The 23,995-nt window shown below is 33.6% G+C and overlaps 1 protein-coding gene across 1 annotated transcript in view; it reads right to left on the reverse strand.

Moving 5' to 3' along the window:
* LOC129235119 (intraflagellar transport protein 88 homolog) overlaps positions 1–23,995 on the reverse strand; it is a 74,653-nt gene that overhangs the window by 10,108 nt on the left and 40,550 nt on the right. The window contains exons 16-23 of the mRNA XM_054868808.1: positions 22,782–22,898; positions 19,847–19,955; positions 18,679–18,717; positions 14,027–14,138; positions 11,026–11,141; positions 9,841–9,959; positions 3,660–3,766; positions 3,483–3,568 (exon numbers count right to left, since the gene is read on the reverse strand). Coding sequence (XP_054724783.1) covers positions 3,483–3,568; positions 3,660–3,766; positions 9,841–9,959; positions 11,026–11,141; positions 14,027–14,138; positions 18,679–18,717; positions 19,847–19,955; positions 22,782–22,898 — 805 coding nt within the window. The remainder of the gene's footprint in view (positions 1–3,482; positions 3,569–3,659; positions 3,767–9,840; positions 9,960–11,025; positions 11,142–14,026; positions 14,139–18,678; positions 18,718–19,846; positions 19,956–22,781; positions 22,899–23,995) is intronic.

Here is a 23,995-nt window from a genome sequence, read left to right on the forward strand (position 1 = left end):
CCTACATTCACACACACACTCGTGATTGCGAAAAACATAATTTGTATTCCAGATGTCAAAATGCATATTAATTTTTAATTATTATTATTATTATTTTTTTTTTTTTGCAAACGCTACTTTTTGCAAACTACGGGGAACAAGAAGAGAGCTTTTTTTTCGCTATTTAATTAGATGAATAAAGCACAGTTTTTGAATGATCTTTGATCAGATTAGGGATATGGGAAAGGAGGTTAAAATAAATAGAGACAGATAAAAAAAATTAGAGATAGATCTTATAGGTAGATAGCCACCGAAGGCGGCAATTTTGGCGTAAAAAGGTGAATGACACAAAACGCAACTGGAAATAGGTATAGAAATACAAAAAAGATAGATATTGATTAACTAATACCGCTGCCAAATTTATTTAAACAGCGGCCGTAGGCTGCGAACTTGGCGTAAAAACAGGGGGAGGGGGGGGGGGGGGGGCATGGATTTTTTTTTATTCAAAGGACTTACTTTAAATTCTTAGCACAGGCATCGCCCTGCAGGTACAGCTAGTAAAAAATATTTGTCATATTATTTTCAAAGGTATTATGCATTCTATAATTCTGAAATACTAAAACTAGATAGGATTTTCTTCAAATGACATAATCCATTGTCATGTTTGTTTCAGTTTTACTTACGAAAAACAAAAATTTTGATCATAAAGTCACTCCATGTGGCTTGTCACATTTCTTCCCCGAGTCCTTCAAATGTAATCTATCCCAATGATTACAGTTTATATAGTTTTATATTTAGTGTAAAACAATTTAAATATTTTTATTGAGAGAACTCCACCATTATCAGCACCATTTATTTATTAATACAGCGGCCCGCCGCTTATACAAGGTTCATACGCTCCTTCAAAACTCCTCCTATACTCCTTCATTTAGGAAATTTTTTTGAAGGGCCCTTCAAACTCCTTCATTTTGGTTTTAACTCCTTTAAAACTCCTTCTTGTTTAGATCTAGACTCAATAATTGTCTTCTATGACAGTAATTCAAAATACTTCAATCAACAACTTGACTTCGTCACAAGGGCGGAGGTATATAAGAATGATTTTAATGTAATAATTGGATATATATTTCTCCATAAAGATATGATTTACAAATTGATTATAGAAGTCATAAAAATTAAACTTGAAAATATTATTAGATGACAAAGACATTTCATAAGTGTAGTAAATCACGCTTAAATGGTGCTTGGCTATTTTTTCAAGTTTTATGATTATTGCTCTTTCCTCCACCACACTCTCAGCAGCAAAAGTTTTGTCTAATTAATATTTAAATATTTAAAACATACATACATAAGTAGATGTGCTATATTAAGTGATTGCATTAAAAACAGGGTTGGCAAAAACCCGGGTTTTTTTAAAAAAAGCCCATGGACCCAGGGTTTTTTGGGTTTTTTTAAATAAAACACAAAAAAAACCCAACTAAAGCTGGTTTTTTTAAAAGAAATGTGGTTTTTTTTTTTTTTTTTTTTTTTTTTGTCTTTTTTTATGGAAAATGTGGGGTGCTTGAGCATACTGTAGCGTAAGTTTATGGACAAAGCACAAAAATTGTTTTGGGGTAAAAAAAGCTGGAAAATCCAGCGTTTTCTGAAGAAAAGTAAAAAAGAGGACGAAACCCAAGAATGGTGAAGTTTCAGATTTTTTAGTTTCCATGATTACCAACAGTTAGGGCAAAGTTACTCCTCGAGTGATAAAATCTATTGTTCGTTTGTTCGTTTTTAATTACATTTTTCTTTTCTTTTTTTTTTTGCATTTTACTTTATTGTATTTCATTTTGTCATGCAAAACTACTGTAGAACCTCAAGTAGTTTAAATCCCTTTTTTACTGAATTCCAGCTTAATCAAGACATTTCTTTGAATTTTATGTTGCCTGTTTTTCTATTTCTGTGTATAGAGAGAAATATTGAATTTTTTTGTCGTAAGATAATGAAAATACCGTACATCTTATTCTGTTTTCTGTCCTGCCGTTTGCAAAACCTGTTAATGTCTAAAAAATATACCTTGTTTATTCGAGATTTGTGACGTGTTGGTTTGCAGAAAATATTTCACATGAAAGCCTTTTAGCTAGAGTAGTTTCCTCTGTACCATCTACAAATATTGAGAAAATCAAACATGACAGGACTTGGTCAAGATAATTTGAGTTATTTATTGACCAGTTAAAGAAAAAAAGTTAAACATATTTGTTTAAAATCTTTGAATTTTTTTTTAATGCCGTAAAGAGTTAAGAAATACTATTCAAGCTCAAAATTCATTTTTTATGTCCATTGTCTGTGGCAAGAACAAATAAAAAAGTTTAAATTGTGAAAGTATTTCAATTAATTTTTTTTAAAAACTTCTCAGAAAATTTTAAAAAAAACCCAAAAGATCGTTAAATAATGGGTTTTTTTAAACGGGTTTTTTCAAAAAAACCCATTGGGTCCAACCCAATTGGGGCCCAATCCGGCCAACCCTGATTAAAAAAGCAATTGTTTAGTAAATTGCAGTTTTGACATTGTAAAAAGAGTCATCCACAAGTGATGTCATGCCTTAAAGAGGAGACGGGCTCATGAAATTGTGACAAGGGGAAGAGAGAGAGGGTGACAAAAAGCGACATCACACAGTTATTATAACAAAATGTTTATGAAAAATAGGACATGTGACAAGGGAAGAAGTAAGGTAAAGTGTGATGGAAGGGGGTCAAATCTGTCGAAAACGAAGTGTGAGAACATTAAGGATAGTCCAAAAGTGTTCCTCCAAAATCTCATTTTACTCCTTCAAAACTCCTTCATTTTATTTCCGAAATTGAGTACGAACCCTGTTATATGAATCACACTTGTTCTAAATAGTTTTGATTTCATAAAGCAGCTAATTCAATAAACATGGATTTTGTTCTGCTTTTGACGATTTGATTCATTAAAGCAGTTGATTCAATTAACCGGCGTCCACTGTACCATCGATGCAATAAGTGCAAGTATATTACAGAAGTATAAGAATACTGGGGTCAAATGGGGTAAAATAAGTCAGTTTTTTTTTTTTCAAGATGGATTATGTTCGGAGGATTATTTGATTTTGTTGACTAATTAATATTCCTCAATGAATTCTTACAACCATTTTTTTTCTGTAGTATTTCTGACCTGTGTAGTATCTCTAATACTATTTTCCACTCTCAGGAAATATTAAATTGATTAAATAGCATTATTAAGATCTTTCATTGATATAGGAAAGATAATAAAAAATCTAATACATAAACATGCTACACACATATTAAAGAATATTAGACTTATCCTGTTTTTTTTAATAATGAGTCCTGATTTTTTTTTTTAAATCATTACGAGATCTGTAGTATGAAATATATCATTTTGTCATCATACTCATTTACATCAACTTCCCTTTAACTATATTTTATTTGTTAACTTATTTATTTCTACTTTTGGAGAACAAGGGATAGCTTATGAATAAAAATTTATGCTTACTACTCAAACTGCTTGCAGAGCCATCCCTTGAGGCACGGCTACTGCTTCGCCAACTTCCTGGACGACTACCACTACTTGCTGTTCTCTGACAACATAATCATATCATCAGCATATTTTAAGCTCATCCTGCACATGATATTCAAACAACATACACCAAACTTCATAAAATTGCATACCTGTGTCTTAACTTCCTTAGCTTTTTCCGCTTTCTTTAATTTTGCAGCATACTCTGGGGCTTCCTTCAAACCAAGGTCTGAACATATACGCACCAGGAAACGTAAACCTTAATGTGGGCAAAATTAAGAAGGGAAAAAGAATGCAAATAGGTAATTTATTTTTCAACTAGTAAAACAATAGACATTTGAAAAGGATTGCAGTTACTGGAAGTAAATTAAGTATCATATGCTCTTTTTTTTGCAGGGATATGTAAGGTATTTAATTTTCCAAACATTTAAAAGAACTAATATGTCATCAGAAGTGCCCACCTGGGGGGGGGGAGATCATGGCAGAGACTGCACCATTGAAATTTCTAAGAAAGGTGTTTTTCTCATTTGGGGGGGGGGGGTTGCGCCTTGCAGTTAGGTGGGGGGTATTGTGCGATGAGGTTTTATCAATGAAGTTATCACACCAATGACTAATTTAATTAGTGCATGTTTTAGTTGCAGAGTGTAACTGGAGTCCTTTTCAGAAAACAATACCTGTATTTGAAATTATGACTTGATTTCCTCCTTGGTGATATGATACAGTGGTATCCTGGGCGAGCTATTTACATATGAAATATGATATTGCAAAATAAAATCTCTCGAAGCATAGATAGTTTAGTAAAACAGGCAAAACCATTATTTGTAAATTTTGCATTATGACAAATGAAGAATCATTTATGCAATCGAAGTTTCAATTATTTAAACTTAAGGTTTGCAGATAAAGTTTACAGTTATAAAATGCCTAATCGAGAGCATGACGGCAAGTAGCCGACTTGGCTGACTATGAAACTAAAATACGGCGTCTTAACAGAGAGAGAGCAACTGAGCTACAGAAGCAACATATATAGTCAGCCAGAGTCATTTGCATGTGAAATGCGTATTTCCCGATGTTAGAACGGCGGCCAATCAAACGGATAAGGAACTTCGTCATTTCATGACGTAAGGCACGCACGTGTCTAAGATCGGGGAAATACGTTACATACCTTGAAATTAGCATTTGTGACTTTGCAAGATAAAAGAAAATAGGGATTTAATCAAAGCCAAATATATCAGAATAAACAAATAATTGATAATATTATTTGGAATTCCCAACAGGGGGCAATCATGAAACATTTTTTTTTTTATATCTTTTGCATGAAACCTATCTTAAAATCATCAATCCCTAGGAATGGTTCTTCCAAAACCTTGGTGCATCTATTCCAATTGGAGAGCATGCCTGTAACAATTTTTGATTACATTCTTGCATTACTTCTCAAGATATCAGACTCAATGAAAGTAAACTTTTGATAGTGTCACCCCCTTCGAGGGATTAACTCTAAAAACAAATGAGCACCTGTTCCTATTTATATACCAATTTTGAAAATACTGGTATCACTGTTTGAAATATAACATTCAAGATCAGTGAAAAAATTTGCTACTGGGCCACCCCCAGTAGCGATTGGCACCCAAAACTGGTGTGCATAGCAATTCATTTCTGCAAATTGGTTAAAATTAGGAAATTATACTATGATAGATAATAAAGTATACTAATGGCTGGTCCCTGAAGAATGGTAGCACAATAAATAAAAAAAGTAACTAGAGTTGGGGCAAACCCAACCTGGTAGCAGTGAAGGCTACTCAGATCCTAATCATAGCATTGCGACACTGCCAGGTTAAGTTTGCCCAACTATAGTTTTATGGAAGTGTTGACCGTTATTCAAAAGAAAAAACAAACCTGCACTCTTTTACTGATGTAACAATATTCTCTTATGTGAAGCAACAGTTTGATCCTCAAAGTTTTTATAAAAAAATATTAGTTTTACCTTGAATAGTATATCCCGACTATTCAGCTGTTCTTTCATCACTGAATTACTCAAATCTTTTTTATTTTGCTATGAAGGGGGGAATCATTAACTGCAAGGAATATATTGATGAGGGAGGCAATTTTTGTTAATAAAGTATGCCTGATCAACCTAGGAAATAAGCGGTATCGCATTGCAGTTTGCGATTCAAAACGTATGAAACAAGATACAGCATTATAAATTGCATCAAAAATTTTGCAAATATTTTTTTAAAAAAATGTCTAAGCAGTGTATTTAATGATTTTAAATGACAACTTTTATTAATAAAAACTAGCCTGCGTGCCCGGCGTTGCACGGGCTACTTAAAAAATGAAAGAGATGTCCAATTGATGTTTTTGTATTACTCTGACATCAGTTTCTAAAGCGCTAAGAAGTAAATAAATACGCGTAATGCAAGGTTTGTAAAACACCAGTAGAGCATATTTTTGTCAAAATTCTCTTTAACGTTAATCATAGTTATCAATGATACAAGTTATGAATATTTTCAATTAGCACAAAAGATGAAAATATATGCATTATCAACTATAATCTCTGGTCACTTTAAACTGAATTAAATCTGATAGACTATATCTGAAATATTTATGTACAATTACGATCATCTTTTTACACAAAATGACAGACACATTTTGATTGATTATGTGAAACTAAAGCACCAAGACTAAATAAATACCAATAAGCATTAATTATGTACCAAGTCATCAGATTCCAAGATAGCTTTAGTTAAAATCCTTAAAAAGAATTTTTTTGTTCAACTCTGTTTCACTTAAAGAAATCCAAACAATCTTAATTTAACATGTTCTTTTAACGATACAAACTGTATTTCAAAAGTAGAAACAGGAAAGAAAAAGAAAGTTATTGCAATTCGAAAACTCACCCATCATGGGCGGATTTATGGGGGGGCAGAGGGGGGCAATGCCCCCCCAGTTTTGGGAGGACTTTATGTAGTAACAACACATCTTCCAAATATTTTTAAAAAAAAATTCTTTTTTGAATAGTTCAGAAGGGCATGGGTGGATTTATAGGAGGGTCATATGGGGCAATGCCCCCCCCAGTTTTGGGAGGACTTTATATAGTAACAACACATCTTCCAAAATCTTAAAACAAAATAATCATGACTTTTTCTTTTTTGAATAGCTCAATGAAAATGAAGAAAAAAGCAAATGTCCTTTTCTGATGGGAGAAAAGAAAAAGGGGGGGGGACGAACATTAAATACAAATAGTACAGCTGTCACAGGGGTGCTGAAAATGTGTCTAAATTCACTATTTTGGACTGAAAACCATTTGGGCAAGTATATGAATGAAAATATAAGCTAAACGAGCTATACATTAAGCTGCAACACGTATAATAATTGACGATTATTTTAACAAATTGGAACCTAAAGCAAAGGTTAAAAAACTCCCCCCCCCTATTAGCGCTAACAGAACGATCTACTCGTTATGATTTGTGTCCACATTTCAAGTATATTTAAAATTTATGCATAATATTTATGTTCTTAGTAGATAGATTAATTGGCCTTTTGAGAAATTCTAAAAAACAAAAAACAAAGTTTTTTTCCTTCTCTTTTTTTAAGAGAGAGAGAGAAAGAAAATAAATACTACTGCAAACTGAATAAATTTCAGTTATCTGAGTGTTCTGATTACATGAATCTTTTTACTTAGAGTACAATTTTACTTACTTTACAAATACTGTTTAAAAAGTAAGGTAAGTCATAATCATCTAAGTCTAAGTGAGTCAGACCTTGTCATTATTGAAATCCAAATCATTGAGTCATCAAAAGTTTTGGAAAAACTAACTGAAATTTTATAAAAGTCTATAAAAACCTAACAAAGATTGTTAAATTCGTAAAAATCCTTTAACCGTAAAAACTGACGAATTTTCGTTAAAATTTCAAACAAATTAAGCAAAAATTTGCAGGTAAGAGTGAATTACAAAGATGGCCGAATTTGCCTATAAGGTAAACAAGCTATTGCTTAGGGCCCCTGTTTTGAAGTGGGTTCCTAACTCCCCCTCAAAAAAATTCATGATTCGTTCCTTAAAAAATGGAAATTGCTTGAAAAAAACTAATTTCATTTTTAAGTGCTTGAAAACCTTGAATATTTGGAAAAATGTGGCTACAAACCTTAAATTTTAAAATTTCTAACAAATGGTAGAGGGGGAGGAATGCCAAAATATGTCAAATTCAGCTGCTTGCCACATCCTGTATTAAAAATGTAAAAATCATGGTTCTCATGTTTGTTAAATATTATTTGAAATAAATTTTTGTAACTCACATGATTCATATCTTGCTATTTATTCAATCCCGAATGCAGTATTTTGGGAATTCTTTTGTATTGATTGCTTTTATCTTACTTCTTCTGCACATTGTCTATCTGTTTAGCACGGAAAAAAATACACACTACTTCTATTTCTTTTCGTTTTCTGCCCCACTTGCAACTGAAGAAAAGTTGTTGTCATGAGAAATCTGTTTTCTTTTTTCTTTTAAATTTAAAATAGCTATTTCTCACAAAGTTAGAACAGGACTGTAAAAATTTACAGTCAAGTACTAAAATATCAGAGACTGGAAAGTACAAATGAAGTGCGTTAAATAATTTTATTTATTCTAGAGTCCTTGAAAATAATTAGATAAGAATTTGAAAATCCTAAGCAAAGTGGGCTCCAATTACTTCTACTGCATATTGTTAATCTGTTTAGCCAGGAAAAAAAATGATACACTACCTCTATTCCTTTTCGTTTCTGAACTACTTATAATTAAAAAAAAGTTGTTGTAATGAGAAATCTATAGTTTATTTTTTTTTTTCAAACTTAAAATGGCTGTTTCTTACAAAGTTTGAAGAATACTGTATAACTGTATAATCTAGTTATCAATTTCTATGTCTATCCAATTAACCTTTATAAGACTTCAAAATGCAGCATTTTATATCCATTTTACAAAATTTCCTCCGGGGGAGAAACCCCCGCCCCCCTAAAATTGGAGTCCTGCGTCACTCTCTTGATACCAACTCCCTATCTTAAGGTGAATTCAAAAAGGACAGCATGAAAACACGCATTAATGAAAACGAAACACAAAAAAGTAAAGCATGTACTTATGCATCACAGGAAACAAACCAAAACATGAGAGTGGGGGGCAGTAAAAATGTTGCTAAAAAAGAAAAAAAAAATCCTGCCCCCCCCAGGAACTCAGTCCTAAATCTGCCTATATCACCCATGTAACGGGAAAAAGTTCAACAAAATAAACATAATTAGTCGCACATCCTAAATGTATCAAAATATGAGGCCGGTGAATGATAAACTTACACTACAATCAACAAACATAGCTAAAGAAACAACTTTCATATGCTGAAAAGAGTTAAGAACGTTGAATGTAAAAAATAAAAAAAGGACAGACGATAAAATAAAGGCTATATCCGAATAGAGCAACCAATTTTAAACTAATTTGAAATGAAATTCTGGATGGAAACGTTGTTTTAAGATTTGGACAGCAGCCAAAAAAATCTCTTTTAAAACAATTATTAGAATTTTATTTGCTCATACGCAAAATGGCAACAGGAAAGAAATAAAAATTCCTGAATAACGTTATGATGATTAACGTTTTAATTAATATCTCCGCTAATTAAAGTCGTACAATTACGAGATTGGTTCTATTGTTTTCTTTGGAAAATTTCGAATTGATCGGTATCTCGTTCGACTCTTGATTCGCAGCGGTTCTCGAGGAGATCGATCTTCAGACAGACAGACAGACAGACAGACGGACGCGAACAGATTTTAATATTATAGTGGATGGTATAAATGGTTTTATCGTTTTAATAGGGTACATTAATTTTTTTTTTGAAATTTTCATACCCTAAATGTTTCTGTATTTATAAAACCAGCCATTTGCACCAGTTCTATTTTAAAGAAATAAGTGACAAAAGTTTGTGACTGTTCAAAACTTTTTAAATGCACACATTAAATATTACATTTCTTAAAACTTATTTGATTCCTTGTTGAAAATGTTAATTAGCAAATGTCGCAAAACTGCTGCTCAATTTTACAGAACTGCTCTTCAATATCAGCAGCAGTACTACTCCTCAAAATGAAATACTTATTTTCCACACTGTGTCTAGTAAAACTAAATTCATTAATATTCAAATTAATTAGCTATTTCAAAAAAAAAAATGCTTCTTGAGCACTGCATATTAAAGATTCTAACTTGCAGCTTTAGTTGTAGTATGCAGCTCAGTTGTACTATCACTGATGATTTGGGATTTCAAATTCACTACTGCATTGATCAAGAAAAAAATGTAATATATCTTTCACAAAAAGATTTTCTTACATTCTACATCATCTGGAAATTTGCGATGTATAGTTTTATATTCTTCTAGAGCCTGTTGATAATTTCCGCTTCTTCGTAAGCAAGCAGCAACCATCAATTTCCATTTAACTTGATTTGGTCTGAAAAATATTTCTCATAAGCAACAACTTTATTTGGATTTACTGCCCTTGCAACAATATGATTTGTTTTTGGGCATAGGGAAAAAAAGACACTGTGTTTTATTTTACTGATTTGCATTTACTTTGGTACGTTTAAATGCCACAGAATAGATTTTGCTGTTGCAATTACTATGTTGTTTACAATCTCATATAAGTTCCAGTTGACATTAGCATGGATGTTCCTGTCCATGCCAATTATAAAATACTCATGAAAAATTATTACTATTTTTTAATGATAATTTTAATATTTAGCTCTGCTGACAACATGTAAAGTTTACAGGACATTTTATTAGCACCCCCCCCCCCCCACCAACTTTTTTTTAATCAAACTATACTAACAACAATATTTTAAGATTTTATTTTTAAAAAAGGTCTTATTTTGAGAATCACCGTACCCTTATGCACATTTTATGCTCAAATGTTCCTAAAAGGAAATAACAAAATAAGTACAAGAAATTACATCCAAATCTTTTAATTGCATTAGCTGAACATTTAATGCGCTTATGGTTACAACAAGCAAGAAGTATAAGAATGCTGTCCAGAAAACATCAAATGTTATACGCCCCGGGCTTAGGCTTAGGGGCGGTAACTTACTATCAAATGTTATATTTTAGTTTCGCTTGAAAAGTTAAAAAAAAAAAAAAAAAACTTCTCCAGTATTAGTTGCATATGGTTTTGGGGCTTTCTAGCAATATTGCATTAAACTTAATCAATTACTGTTATTTTATCTAGAATTAATTAAAGAAAGATCCCGCTATTTTTAAATTATTATTCAATGTTTTCTGCTTTAAAAATTGAAAAACAAAAAAAGTCTGATGACTGAGAGGTGAAAGATAACTTCTTGGCATTTTTTTAAAAATGATATATGATAAAAAAAATTTGATCATTGTAATTTTTTATGTTTTAAAAAATATTGATAAAATCTAAAATATGATTTTGTATTGACTGCCCTTACATCAAGAGCATGCATGCCATTTTACACTTTAAATAAAATAACTACAAGTTAATTGTTATGTATCATACTTACTGAATTATAGCTGCTCTCTCAAAATATTTTATTGCTTCTTCGAACATTTGAGATTCTATATAGTAAGAACCCAATTTCTGAATAATTTCCATATTAGAGGGGAAATACCTATAAGACTAAGACAAAAACTATTAGGACTAACATAAGATAGAAGTACAATCCATCCATGTCAAATAATACAAAACATGACACCTGCTATTTCCGATTTTATTAATATTTTCCGCACATAGAGCTTTGGATGCAAAATACAAGATTACATTTTGGATTGGTTAAGGGCTTGAAGGCAAACATTATGAGCCTTTAAATGTTACCATCTATAAATTTGTCATAGAGGGATTATTGTTTTAAAAACGTTTTGTTCAAAACAATTTAAATTTAAACAAGAATAAGAATTCACGAACTTTGTTTGGACAGGGTTTGCCAAACCGAGTCCAGCCTGAGAAAACCCACTTGAGCTTTTTTGGGGTGGGCGCATTTGAAAAAACCCACTATCCTATGAATGTTTTTTTTTTTAGAATTTACTGCATATTGAAAACATTTACTTAAGAAAAAACAAAACATAATAACTATAATGATCAATAACAAAGTCCAGAAATTGTCCTTCCTTTCTGAACATTTTATTAGGTATTAGAAATTAAAACTGCATATGGATTTCACAATTAATTATTATTTTTTAAATACTTAGGAGACAAAAATAAGCAGAAAATTGTTTCACGGCTGTAAGGTTCAATAACGCTCGAGAATATGGTAGATGCTGCAGATGCTACATCAGAAGTATTAACTAGAAATTATAGATGCAGTCAAACCTTGATATCTCAAACCTCCTTATCTTGAAACTCTTGATATCTCGAAAAAAAAAAAAAAAATTGCCCAGCGTTTTCTTATAAAAGCCCCCATGTATTTTCCATAGTTATCTTGAAATTTATTTTTCGAAACCCTTGATATGTCGAAATTTTTGCACAGAAGCAGATTTCAATTGTTGTTTTTCTTTGGCAATTTTTGTAATAAAACCAGTTCCCCAGGGACAATTGCTTAACGTTTATCATCCCTTTTCTTGGAAATTTTGTGAATAGGGGATTGGAGCAAGATAATAGGGGAGTGTTGGTACGAGGGGGTGCTGTGTTTCCCCCAGAGTTTAGAATCTTTGTGCATTTCTCTCGAACATGTTGTCCACTTTGAAGAAAGGAAGTCGATTTTTCGTCCGTCAGTTTTCAAGAGAAAACAGAAAATGCGTTCCTCATTTTCATCATTCTACATTTTTAACGCCTACAAAATGACTGCTGAAAACTTTTTTAATGTAAGGTTACTGGTTCAAGATAAAATTAGAATTTTTAAGTGAAAAAACAAAGTTGAAATTATTGTTCATTTTAAAATCTCATTCTGTGCACTTTCAACAATTTTAAAATTTCAAATCTATTAAAATAGTGAAGAATACTTTATTGATTGTAAATCAAAGTGGTCCCATAGTACATATATAAATGCATATAGTGTACGTGTGTAGTTGCGAGAGTTACTAGTGTAATTTTTTTAAAACCTTGATAACTCGAAAACTCGATATCCTGAAATTTTTCGTCGTCCCGAGAGATTCGAGATATCGAGTTTGTACTGTAGTACTAATCTCCAAGTAATTGAACAAAAAAATAAAATAAAATAAGACAATTAAATATTAGCTTAATAGTTCAAGTCAATTGTGCAGTTAATTAAAAGTAACTGATCAAAAGTTTATATTGATCATTAAGTTACAGACTAAAAAGACTAAAAAGAGCTCCAGGTCATCTGGATTAATGAAAGTATGGATTAAACAAAGTAACCTATGAAATTGAGTGAAGGTGCATCAACAAACTACTCTACACAGTAAAAATTGTACTTACAATTCAAGAGAATAAAATTTTAAACTGCATAAGAGAAAAATACAAAATACGGTCATCAAAAATACATCATTGCACTAACTGACTTTTTCTATGTGCATCTAAATGGCTGTCCAGATTAAGCAAAGTCCAGTTTAATAAGGTCTGGATTAGTGAAGGTTAACTGCATTGCCAATTTATGACACTAATATTAAACTAATGTGAGTGATTTTAAATACAGAGAAAAAAAATTTATCGTCCAACTTTTTCGCAAATATTAAGCTCTAATGCAAATACAAGTGTGACCTCTGGTACTAATCAAATTATTTGTTCTCAATAAAGATCAATGGCTCTCTTAAAGCTATCTACCACCTTGCTCATCACAGTTCCTTCGGGGAAAGCTGTTCCAAGTGCCACAGCCCTACTAAAATAGTAATTTTCCTAATTTCTAGGTTTGGCTGAGATCTGAATAGCTTAAAACAATGATCGCTCATCCTGCTTTCCGTGCAAAAGTTTAACACATTAACATCTTGCATTTTGATAAATTTAAACAACTGAATCATGTCCCTTCTAAATTTCCCTTTCACCAGGCTACACATCTTAAACCTTTTAACTCTCATATAATTAGCTAAATCTAAAAGTCTGTGTTGTGAAGAAAAAACATTTTGAAACTGAAAGTTATGATTCCCAAGAAAATGTTTGCAATGAAAGCTAACTGGTGAAAAATTGACAGTTGCAGGAATAACTTGCTCATTGGACCCTCTCTATTCTGAACGTCCAATTAAAAATGAACAGATTATGGAGGTGTTCATCAGGGGAGGGGTGTTCAGGAGGAGAGGGAGATGGAATTAATGCATATGTGCTCCCCGAGACCATCAAAACGTGTTCAAATTATTGGGGTGTTCACATTGCAGTCCAGATAAAGAGAGTCCACTATAGATGCAGACAGTTGAGAAGGCAATATTTTTCAAAATTAAAAATCCCTTTTTATAATAATAGACAAATATATATATATATATAGAAAGAAAAATATCGAAAACAATGCACTGAATCATTTGAATGAAGAAATGACTGTATGAAAGAAATTCTAATATCATACATAAATATTTTTACAAAATTAAAAAATAAGTTTTACAAAGTTTAAGTATGCATACATCAGAGTGGTATTGAAATGCTTGCTGCTTGTCTGACTCAGCTTCGTACATGTCTCCAATCTTAGCCAAAAGATGTGGATCTGTTGGTACTAATGTAATGACTTGCTGGTACCTATGTTAAACAATTGCAATAAATATTGCTAAAGAAATACTTAATAAAATTACTTAAAGAAAATAAATGTCTGTAAATGATAGGTCAATCACACATCACAGAAATTAATGAAAGTTTTTCCTGAATAAAAACTAATATTAAGTAAAAAATTTAGAAAACCCTGACCCCGATCGCCAACCTCATATTAAGATACGCTCTGTGGGTCAGGATATAGATAACATTTACATACATTTAAATTTTTCTAGATGACATGGGAAATACAGAAAGCGAAAGATAATCACAACTAGTAAAATTTTTTAGTTGAAAGAGCAGAATCAAGAGGAAAAATTAAAAATTCTTTTAAAGACCTTTCTTATATTCTAAAATAAATCACGGGTATTTTATGTGTTAATAAATAGAAATTGGCAACAGCAAAAAAATTGAAATCATTGAGCTTTTTCTCCTTTTGAGGCAACAGTGATATTTTTACCACTTGCGTGAATAAAAGCTTAGATTGTATTTAAAATCCGCTTGAAAATGTTATAACTCGAGTTCTATATAACTTGGAAATTCCAAACACATTCCATCAGAGGCAGAAAATTCCGATCTTTCAATTAGATCTAATACTGTAAATTTGCTCATTACGTTGCGATTGATTAGTGGACGCACAGGATTCTGTTCAACGCCTATTGCAGTCAAAATGGGCGACGTTCAATCAAGAATAAACCAACTTAGAAACTTGTCATTGATTGGTGGATGCACAGAGCAGATCATACTTGTATTGGTTTAACACAGAAAAGTCATAACTGTCAAGGCCTGAAAGCGTCAGCCCCATCTAGTGGGACCAATCACAGACAAATACACACATACATCAAAACTTATTACTCCTTATAGCATTGGGGGTTAAAAATTGGGGAAAACTGAAGAACTAATTGCAATAAAAACTTGCACACTTAACTTTCATGTCAACAAGAAACCCTTTTTACAATTCAAAATGCTATTTTTTTTTTTTTTAATTTCTTAAATGGTATGTTACTAAAACTACATAAAAAAAACTTCAAATCATAATGAATACAATTAAAGAAATTTTAGAGGTGTCATACTTTTTTTTTTGAAGCATGCAACTGTTTTTTACATTTACTTTGAAAAAAATTTCCCCATTTTCAGGCTTGATATCTTTGTCAAACATAGCATTATTCCTTAGTACACCAGTGAAAACAAAAAATTCAAAAAAGAAAGGGAATTCTACACTGCTCGACATTGAAAATGCAACACCAAGAAGGAATGGTCAGAAAGGGATGAAATTTGGAAAAAAGACAGAGACAGCAAGGAATAATAAATGATCTTAATTTCAAAATGATAGGCAGAATACAGAGCGAGAACGCAGTCGGCTCAGTAAGGATGTAGGACCACCGTGGACAGCGATACACGAAGAAACACGTCTAGGTATAGAGTCAATAAGGGTGCGGATGGTGTCCAGAGGGATGGCTCTCCATTCCCTTTCAACCATTTGCCACAGTTAGTCTTCTGAACGAGGCAATGACAGAGTCTGCAAATGGCGTCCAATCACATCCCACACATGTTCGATTGGTGACAGGTCAGGAGAGTATGGTGGCCAGGGAAACATCTGTGTGCCTTGGAGAGCATGTTGGCAGATGCGAGCACTGTGTGGTCGGGCGTTATCCTGCTGAAAAATTGCATTAGGTAGCCCTTGAAGGTAAGGGATTGCCACCGGCCGCAGCACATTATCCAAGTATCGTTGGGCCGTCATATTGCCCTGAATAAGAACTAGAGGTGATATGGAATTGTGCGCAATTGCGCCCCAAACCATTATGCCACGTTGTCGTACGGTGGGACATTCCACAGTTACTGCCGGATTAGATCTATCTACAAGTCGACGCCACACACACATGCGGCGACTATCACTGGATAAACATAAGCGGGATTCATCTGAGAACACGACATTTTACCATTCTATCAACCACGTCGATCTAGTCCGGCACCATATTAAATGTTGCTGCGTTGTGGGGTCAATGGCAGTCTTCTTAGCGGACGCCATGATTGCAGATCACGTGCAACCAAACGACAGGAAATGGTTCTGGTTGACACAGGAACATTCAGGCTATCTTGCAGCTGCTGCAGAATCGAGGAACAAGTGACTTGTGGGTCTGCTACAGCTTGACGGTGGATGCGTCGATCCGCACGTTTTGACGTCACTCTGGCTGCCCCTGCACCTTCTCAATCTTGCCACATTTCGTTGTTCCAACCATCTTCGGCACAGTCGATGCATGGTGCTTGCATCCATGTCCGTATCAACTGCGATATGACATACGTACCAACCTCCCCTTCTCAGTCCGATCACCATACCCCTCGTAAAATCGTCTATCTGCTGGAAGTGCCATCATTGACGCCGGCCTGGCATTCTCTCCTGTTACACGTATCCTCCAAGACAAAAACAAAATTTCTTCGATAATTGTCCAGTCAGAAATGACGACACAAATATTGCCCATTCTGCCAGTTATATCTTACTTCACGTGCGTCGGAGAGCTGCGCATTTCACATCATTTACATAACTCATTGATGTACGTCTACTCTAAAATTTGCATACATTTCTGAACACACCTTCTTGGTGTTGTATTTTCAATGTCGAACAGTGTATTTGTGCACCACAAAGATAATTTACAAAATAAGAAGTTCAAATTTTCCCTTAAAAAAATTTATTTTAAAAAGCAACTATATTATTTCTTGAAAAACAAATTAATTGATTAGACTAATTTTTCTCCATGGCTTTTTCTGATAAAGATTTAAATGGTTCCTGAATGTTTCATTGTTAAAAATATGTATGTAGGTTGTTTTTTTTTTCAAGCTCCGTTTTCACAGTAGGAAAGCCAGGTGATCGGCAGGTGGCTGGTTTGCATACTAGGATACTGCACATACCCCTGTCCAAACACTCAGTTACTGTCGAGTCCAATCTTTCATTTCCTGTTGAGCTACAGACACGAAAACATGGTTGTCTTTATCGAGTCTCCCACCAAACATGAATTGAGGAGTGTTATTCATTTCTTGGAAGCAGAAGGTAACAGGGCAGCGGAAATTCATCGAAGAATAAGTCGTGTATAAGGAGACAACTTAATGAGTGCTGGTGTTGTTCGTAAGTGTAGCCGAAAATTTAAAGAGGGCAGAACTAATGTGAATGATGAAGGGGGTCAGGGACGCAAGTCTGTGGCTACAGACGACCTTGTTCAACAAGTCGACAAAGTGGTTAAGGAAAATCGAAAATTCACAATAAGTGAATTATCGAAGCAATTTCCAGAAGTTTCAAGATTGTCCCTACATTCTATAGTTATAGAACGGTTGCGCTACAGAAAACTTTGTGCTCGCTGGGTCCCAAGGATGTTGACTGATAATCAAAAAATTCTTCGAATGGTTGTAGCTTTGTCATTTCTTGAGCATTACAATGTTGATGAAAATGATTTTTTGAAATCCATTGTGCCAGGTGATGAAACATGGGTTCAATATGATACTCCCGAAACGAAACGACAATCGATGCAATGGATGCACACTAATTCACCGAATGACCCATAAAATTCAAGCAAACTCTCAACAACAGTAAGATTATGGCAACAAAAAGGTGTGTTACTTCTAGAGTTTATGCAGCCGGGAACAACAATTACGGCAGATTCTTATTGTGAAAAGTTGAAACGCTTACGGAGAGCTATTCAAAACAAATGAAGAGGCATGCTGACTTAAGGCTGGATAATGCTCATCCTCACTGCGCAGTGGCGGATCCACAGGGGGAGGGCGTTTGGGGCGATCATCCCCAACCCCAAAAGGCTTGTAAATTCGAAAAATTTGTGGAAGAAGACCACCAAACGACCAAATATCCCCCTCCCCCCCCAAAAAAAAACTTCATCTCAAAAAATAGCCAACAACTGTATTTTTACGACTTTAATTCCAAAATTTTTCTAGAGGAGAGTCCCTGAACCCCCTCTCTCCAATGTGATTGAAGATCGTCAAAAACTTTGAATTTTTGGAGCTTTAATTACGAAAAAACACTGAGGAAGATTCCATGAATCCCATTCTTTTGCCTATATTATCAGTCATCCTGCAATTACGTTTTTAAGACTCCAATTCCAAACAACTTTCGTGGAAAGACTACAAAACATCACCTTTTTCTAACATGAAAAAATGATCTTAAACTATGTTTTTGCAACTTTAATATCAACATATTTCAGAGGGAGAGTTTCGAACATTATGCCTTAGCCCAGTGTCTTTAAATGGTTCTTTCTATTGCGTTTTTGAAGACTCAATACCGAAAAGTTGAGAGACAGCTCCTGACCCAATAAAACTCGTAATGCTACCAAAGATGGCCAACAACGACATTTTCAAGACTCCAATTTCGAACAATTTTTGGTGGAAAGTTCCTTCCAAACCCCCGATGTCATAAAAGATGGCACACAACTGCTTTTTAAGGACTTCTCTTTCTGGTGACGGCTCTGATTCTGAAAGTGTTTCAAACATTTTTTTTAAAAATAGCAAGGAAATAGCATAAATAACAAACCATTCTAATGCTTGATCTATGTCTTCCAGCTGTTCATATCTGATTAGGCATTGTAAGGACTACAAGCTAGTAGATATTCCAAAATTTGAGAGTAAAACCATTAATATCACATCATTGCACTTCAGCAAAAGCTGGGGTTCTTGCTTCAACAAGTTTTTACTATGCAATGACTGCTTATTAACTTTATACAGTCCTAGCACTAAGTAAAACTAGACAATAAATTTTTATTTATAGTTTAAGTGCACATTATGTCAGTTACTAATGCTAACATATTCGTTGACGAGGCAGTTATAACAACTGACCCACTTATTTATTTTTACCCCAGAAACACTATATTATTTACAAAATGTACATATGACAGGGGTACTCACCAAAGATTGTTCAGACTGCTACATGGAAATTTTAGGGGGGGGGGGGGGCTGTTTTAAGGGATATTTTCTCTTTTCTGGGGAGGCTCTCATTTTTGAGGGATGTGCCACTGCTTTGGGGGGGGGGGAGCAGGACTCAACTGACTAAAAGAGAGGGCCTAGGCCTACAATAATTTGGAGGCCCCCTGAAGACTATAGCAGAATGCAGTGGCTGTTTTACAGGTTTGGGGCCCATTGAAATGCATTTTTGGGGGCCTCATCGTCTATCATAAATTTTCATGTAAATTATTTATCATGTGAATTTATGAATCCTCTTTGGGGGGGGGGGGGGGGCTCATAATTGTGACATGGTAAATTCACAACTGGCAGAATGAATAAAAATTCTCCTTTAAGGAAGTTTTTTTCCAATTAACAAGTCATTATTTTTATTATTATTATTTTATTTATACATGTAAATTTCAAAAAAAAAAAAAAAAATAATAATAATAATGCTTTGCATAATTTTAAAGAAATTTGGGGATCCTTTGCAAGATAGGGCCATGGCCTGTGTGGCAATCAGGGCCTAAGGATGGGCACCCCTGCATATAAACATAAGGCGAAAGAATTATATATGCAGCAAATGACATAAAATTAATGAAAGACTCAAGCTGGAAAAAATCAACTCTGGTCTCTCTTACTTGAATACACTAAAATTAAACAATCAATATATTTTTGATTAAATGAATACTTTAATTCATTTTAAAGCATTTAAATTAATTTACACATGAATGAAACAGTATTTAATTTGGTCTGAAGGATACAAACTGGCTATCTGGTAAATAACTTGAGGATGATTCCGAACAATACCATGTAGCTTGTAAAATGATTCTAAAGCATCTTCTGCATTATTCATTTTTTTGTAGGCTAGTCCTGAAAAGAGAGATATACACTTGAACCCTGTTATTCAAGAGAGAGAGCTGAGCATTTCTGATGAGCCAAATACCATTATAGGGAATTAACATTTAAATCTTAAGAGGAGTGAAGGATCCAGAATTTCCTGATGTTACACTAGAGTTGCTACTAGAAACGAGGTCACTACACCCAACTTGAACTATATTTACTTCAATTCTAATGTTTAAAAAATATTTTCACACACACGCACATATATATATTAGGATTGATTAGGAGCACACAACCTAAACATATAGCAAAGAATTATAAAGTGCTCTTCAATGTATCAAAGGTGGTAGGAATAAGTTGCCCACTTCAAGTTAGAGAGTGGTTAAAAATAAGGAGTTCTACAAATGATTTCTTTCTCACTCATGATCAGGCCTGGATTTATGTACAAGCTGAGCAAGCTACAGCTTAGGGCCCCCGCTTTGTCAGAGCCCCCAACTACCGAAAATTAACCTGATTCATTTTTTTTTTTTAATAAAAGAAAAGTACTTGGAAAAATTAATTTCATTTTCTAGTGCTTGAAAACCTTGAAAATTCGGAAAAGTGTGGCTACAAACCACAAATGGGAGGGGGTAAGTAGAAGAAATGTCAATCAAATTCAGCTCCTTGCTACATATACTGCACCAAAAATGTAAAAACCATGGTTCTCACATTGCTAAAACATATTACAAATTTTTGTGACTCACATGTTTTATATCTTGCTATTTATATAATTTCAAATGCAGTGTTTTGGAAATTTTTTTGTTATTGCTTGCTTTTACCTTACTTCTTCTGCATATTGTCAATCTGTTCAGCACGGGAAGAAAAATACACTACTTCTATTCCTTTTCGTTCTTTGCCCCACTTGCAGCTGAAGCAAAGTTGTTGTCATGAGAAAGCTATAGTTTCTTTTTTCTTTTAAATTTAAAATAGCTGTTTCTTACAAAGTTAAAACATGACTTTAAAAATTTACAATCAAGTACTAAAATATCAGACTTGAAAGTACAAATGAAGTGCGTAAAATAGTTTTAATTGTTCTTGAGTCCTTGAAAATAGATAAGTTTTTGAAAATCCTCTGCAAACTGGGCTACAATTTTATTTCTTATCAAGTGCATAAATTATGAATTGTTCAAATGGGCAGTATGTTACTTTCCTGTTATCGATTTTGTAAAACTGTACATCATTTCTTTTAAAGCATTTTTTACTATTGATTATTTCATATTTCATTCATTGTTGTATTTGTCGCTGGGTTGGAGGGGTGATTAAAAACCAATTGTACCAAAAGCCGATGTGAGCAAGTACATTGTCTTTTCCCTTCTTGTGCTCTTTCTTTCTATCAACTGCTGTCATTGATTTTTCTAATCAAAAATAATTTTTATTGTGCATTATCTTAATTTTCGAAAGAGTATATAACTTTAAAAAAGTTTATTTTGCCTATTTCTATCCTGATATTTTTGTAATTCCAACTACATCTTATAAGGCATCAAAATGCAGAAATTTGTATTTATTTTTCAAAATTTCCTCCAGCTGAGAACCGTTCCCCCTTTTAAGGTCAAACCATAACAAGACATCAGAGAAAACACATTAAAACATGATCAACAAAATAAAAGTATTGCTGTATGTATAAGAGGAAACGTACAAACATGGTAAAGGTTAAAAAATAAATAAAAAATCGCCTCTTAAACCACCGAGAGAAACGTTGTTCAAACTATAAAAGGAGCCCCATACCTGAAGTAGCTTAGGGCCTTGCTAAGTCTAAATCCGGCCCTGCTCATGATTCACTACAGAAGAGCATTTTTTTTTAATAATTAAAAATCAACTTTGTAGAAAGTAGGGCTGTTTAAATTGAAAATCAAGAAGCAAACAAAGCTCCATAGGGAATTATATACGTATGAAATAAAAAGGTCTTTTTTTATGATTTGTGCCTTGTCTCACTCAATAGTTCAAAATTACATCAGTATAATTAAGAGGGTAAAATTATTAAATAATGCATTAAATCTGAAATTGCATTTTAAGCTATTGTTTAATAATGTATTTTACAGCTTTTTTTATATATAACTAGTGGCACCCGCACGGCTTCGCCCGTAATACAAAAATTAAAGGTCTTTTGGTTCGCCTGTATATTTAAAAATAATGTATGGTGAATTTTCTCGCCAATTGGCTTGTACCGACGTTACAGTTCCACGTTATGATAATTTCGTATCTCGCCACTTGGCTTGTGCCCATGTTACGGTTCCACGTTATGATAATTTCATAATTCATGATAGTTTTGTTCTTAAAATTGGAATAGAAAAAGAATCACATCGAATTTTCGAAAAATCGCTTCGAGGTGCACACCCCCATGCTACAAACTAACTTTGTGCCAAATTTCATGAAAATCGGCCGAACGGTCTAGGTGCTATGCGCGTCACAGAGATCCAGACATCAAGACATCCTCCGGACAGAGAGACTTTCAGCTTTATTATTAGTAAAGATTAAAAATTAACTTTGTAGAAAGTAGGGCTGTTTAAATTGAAAATCAAGAAGCAAACAAGGTCCCATAGGGAAATATATACGTATGAAATAAAAAGGTCTTTTTTATGATTTGTGCCTTGTCTCACTCAATAATTCAAAATTACATCAATATAATTAAGAGGGTAAAATTAAATCTGAAATTGCATTTTAAGCTATTGTTTAATTATGTATTTTACAGCTAATTTGGTTATGACATCAGTACATTTATGATGACATTTAGTAGAAAGTCTGTGTGTCGACCAGCAAACGACGTTCACTGTGCATTAATTTATCATGAAAACAATAAAATAAAAAATATATATCTACCAAGATTATACAAAGCTTCTACACAACTAGCTTCATTGGCCAGCGCTTCTTTATAGTATTCAATCGCCTTTTCATGATCTCCTTTGGATAATGAACAATTTCCATGATTGACCAAAGCTAAGAAAGATATGAAACAACAAATCTTTAACAATATTTTTGAAAATAAATAAAAACATACATGTATTAAATGTGCAAAAGCAAACATTTTACTAGATCTAAAATACCTGAGGGGAGGGGATTTAAAACTATTGTACCAACCTTTTTCAAAGTTAGTTTAAAATTATTGTTTTTTAAATTCTGATGATCGTTCGACATAATATTATGTTGCAACTTTGATTTATTGCTACTCTGAAGCAGAAGGTTGGTTAGCAAAGATAGGAAGAAATGGGTCCTCTCCGGAAGGATTTATGTAAACAGCGCTGAAGTACCCCAAGTATTGAAGTGCCAAAGATGGTCAGAATCGTCATAAAGTTCCAGCAACAATCTTTTCTCCGGAAAACAAAAACATGGTCAAGATTCTGCTATCTTCTGGTACCATTTACTAAATAATACTGTCTCTTTATTCAACTGTGTTTTAGCCAATCTCTTTCCAATTGTTTATGCCTTATACGTATTGTTGGAATTATGATTTTAGGGGGGAATAGCCCTTCGAGTCTCCAAATCGGCTATATATGTTCATGCTTTTGAAATTTTCCCCTCTCTAGCCAGTGGCGTACCCAGGGGGTGGGCTGATAGGGCTACAGCCCCCCCCCCGAAATTTTCAAAATTAATTACAAAAATTATAATAAAGAACAAGTTTTTTTTTTATGATGTATTTTTGAAATCTTACATTCGTATTGATATCAGAAAAGCGATACATGAACTTTTCTTAGCTACAGTTCATAAGTATCCCCCCCCCCAGCTCAAAGACTTTCGAGCTCAGCCCCCCCCCCCCCCCGAACTGATTTGTCTGCGTACGCCGCTGTCTCTAGCCTCTCAGAACAAAGCCATTAAAAAAAATGCTCCCTTCAGCTACAAATAAATATGACTATGGAACTAAAAACTGAAGAAAAAGGGGGGAAGGGGGGGGGCGGTGCTATCTTCAAAAAGTGATGATTGGTGGAGAAAAATGGTGGTCATATTTCGATTTAGGGAGTCATTTTATGAAAGAATCAGCAAGAATGCTGTCAGAAGCATTTTGTGAGGGGTTTTTTTTTTTGCTATGCAGTGTTACA

This window comes from Uloborus diversus, chromosome 2 (genome assembly GCF_026930045.1).
Source record: "Uloborus diversus isolate 005 chromosome 2, Udiv.v.3.1, whole genome shotgun sequence".
Classification (NCBI taxonomy): Eukaryota; Metazoa; Arthropoda; class Arachnida; order Araneae; family Uloboridae; genus Uloborus; species Uloborus diversus.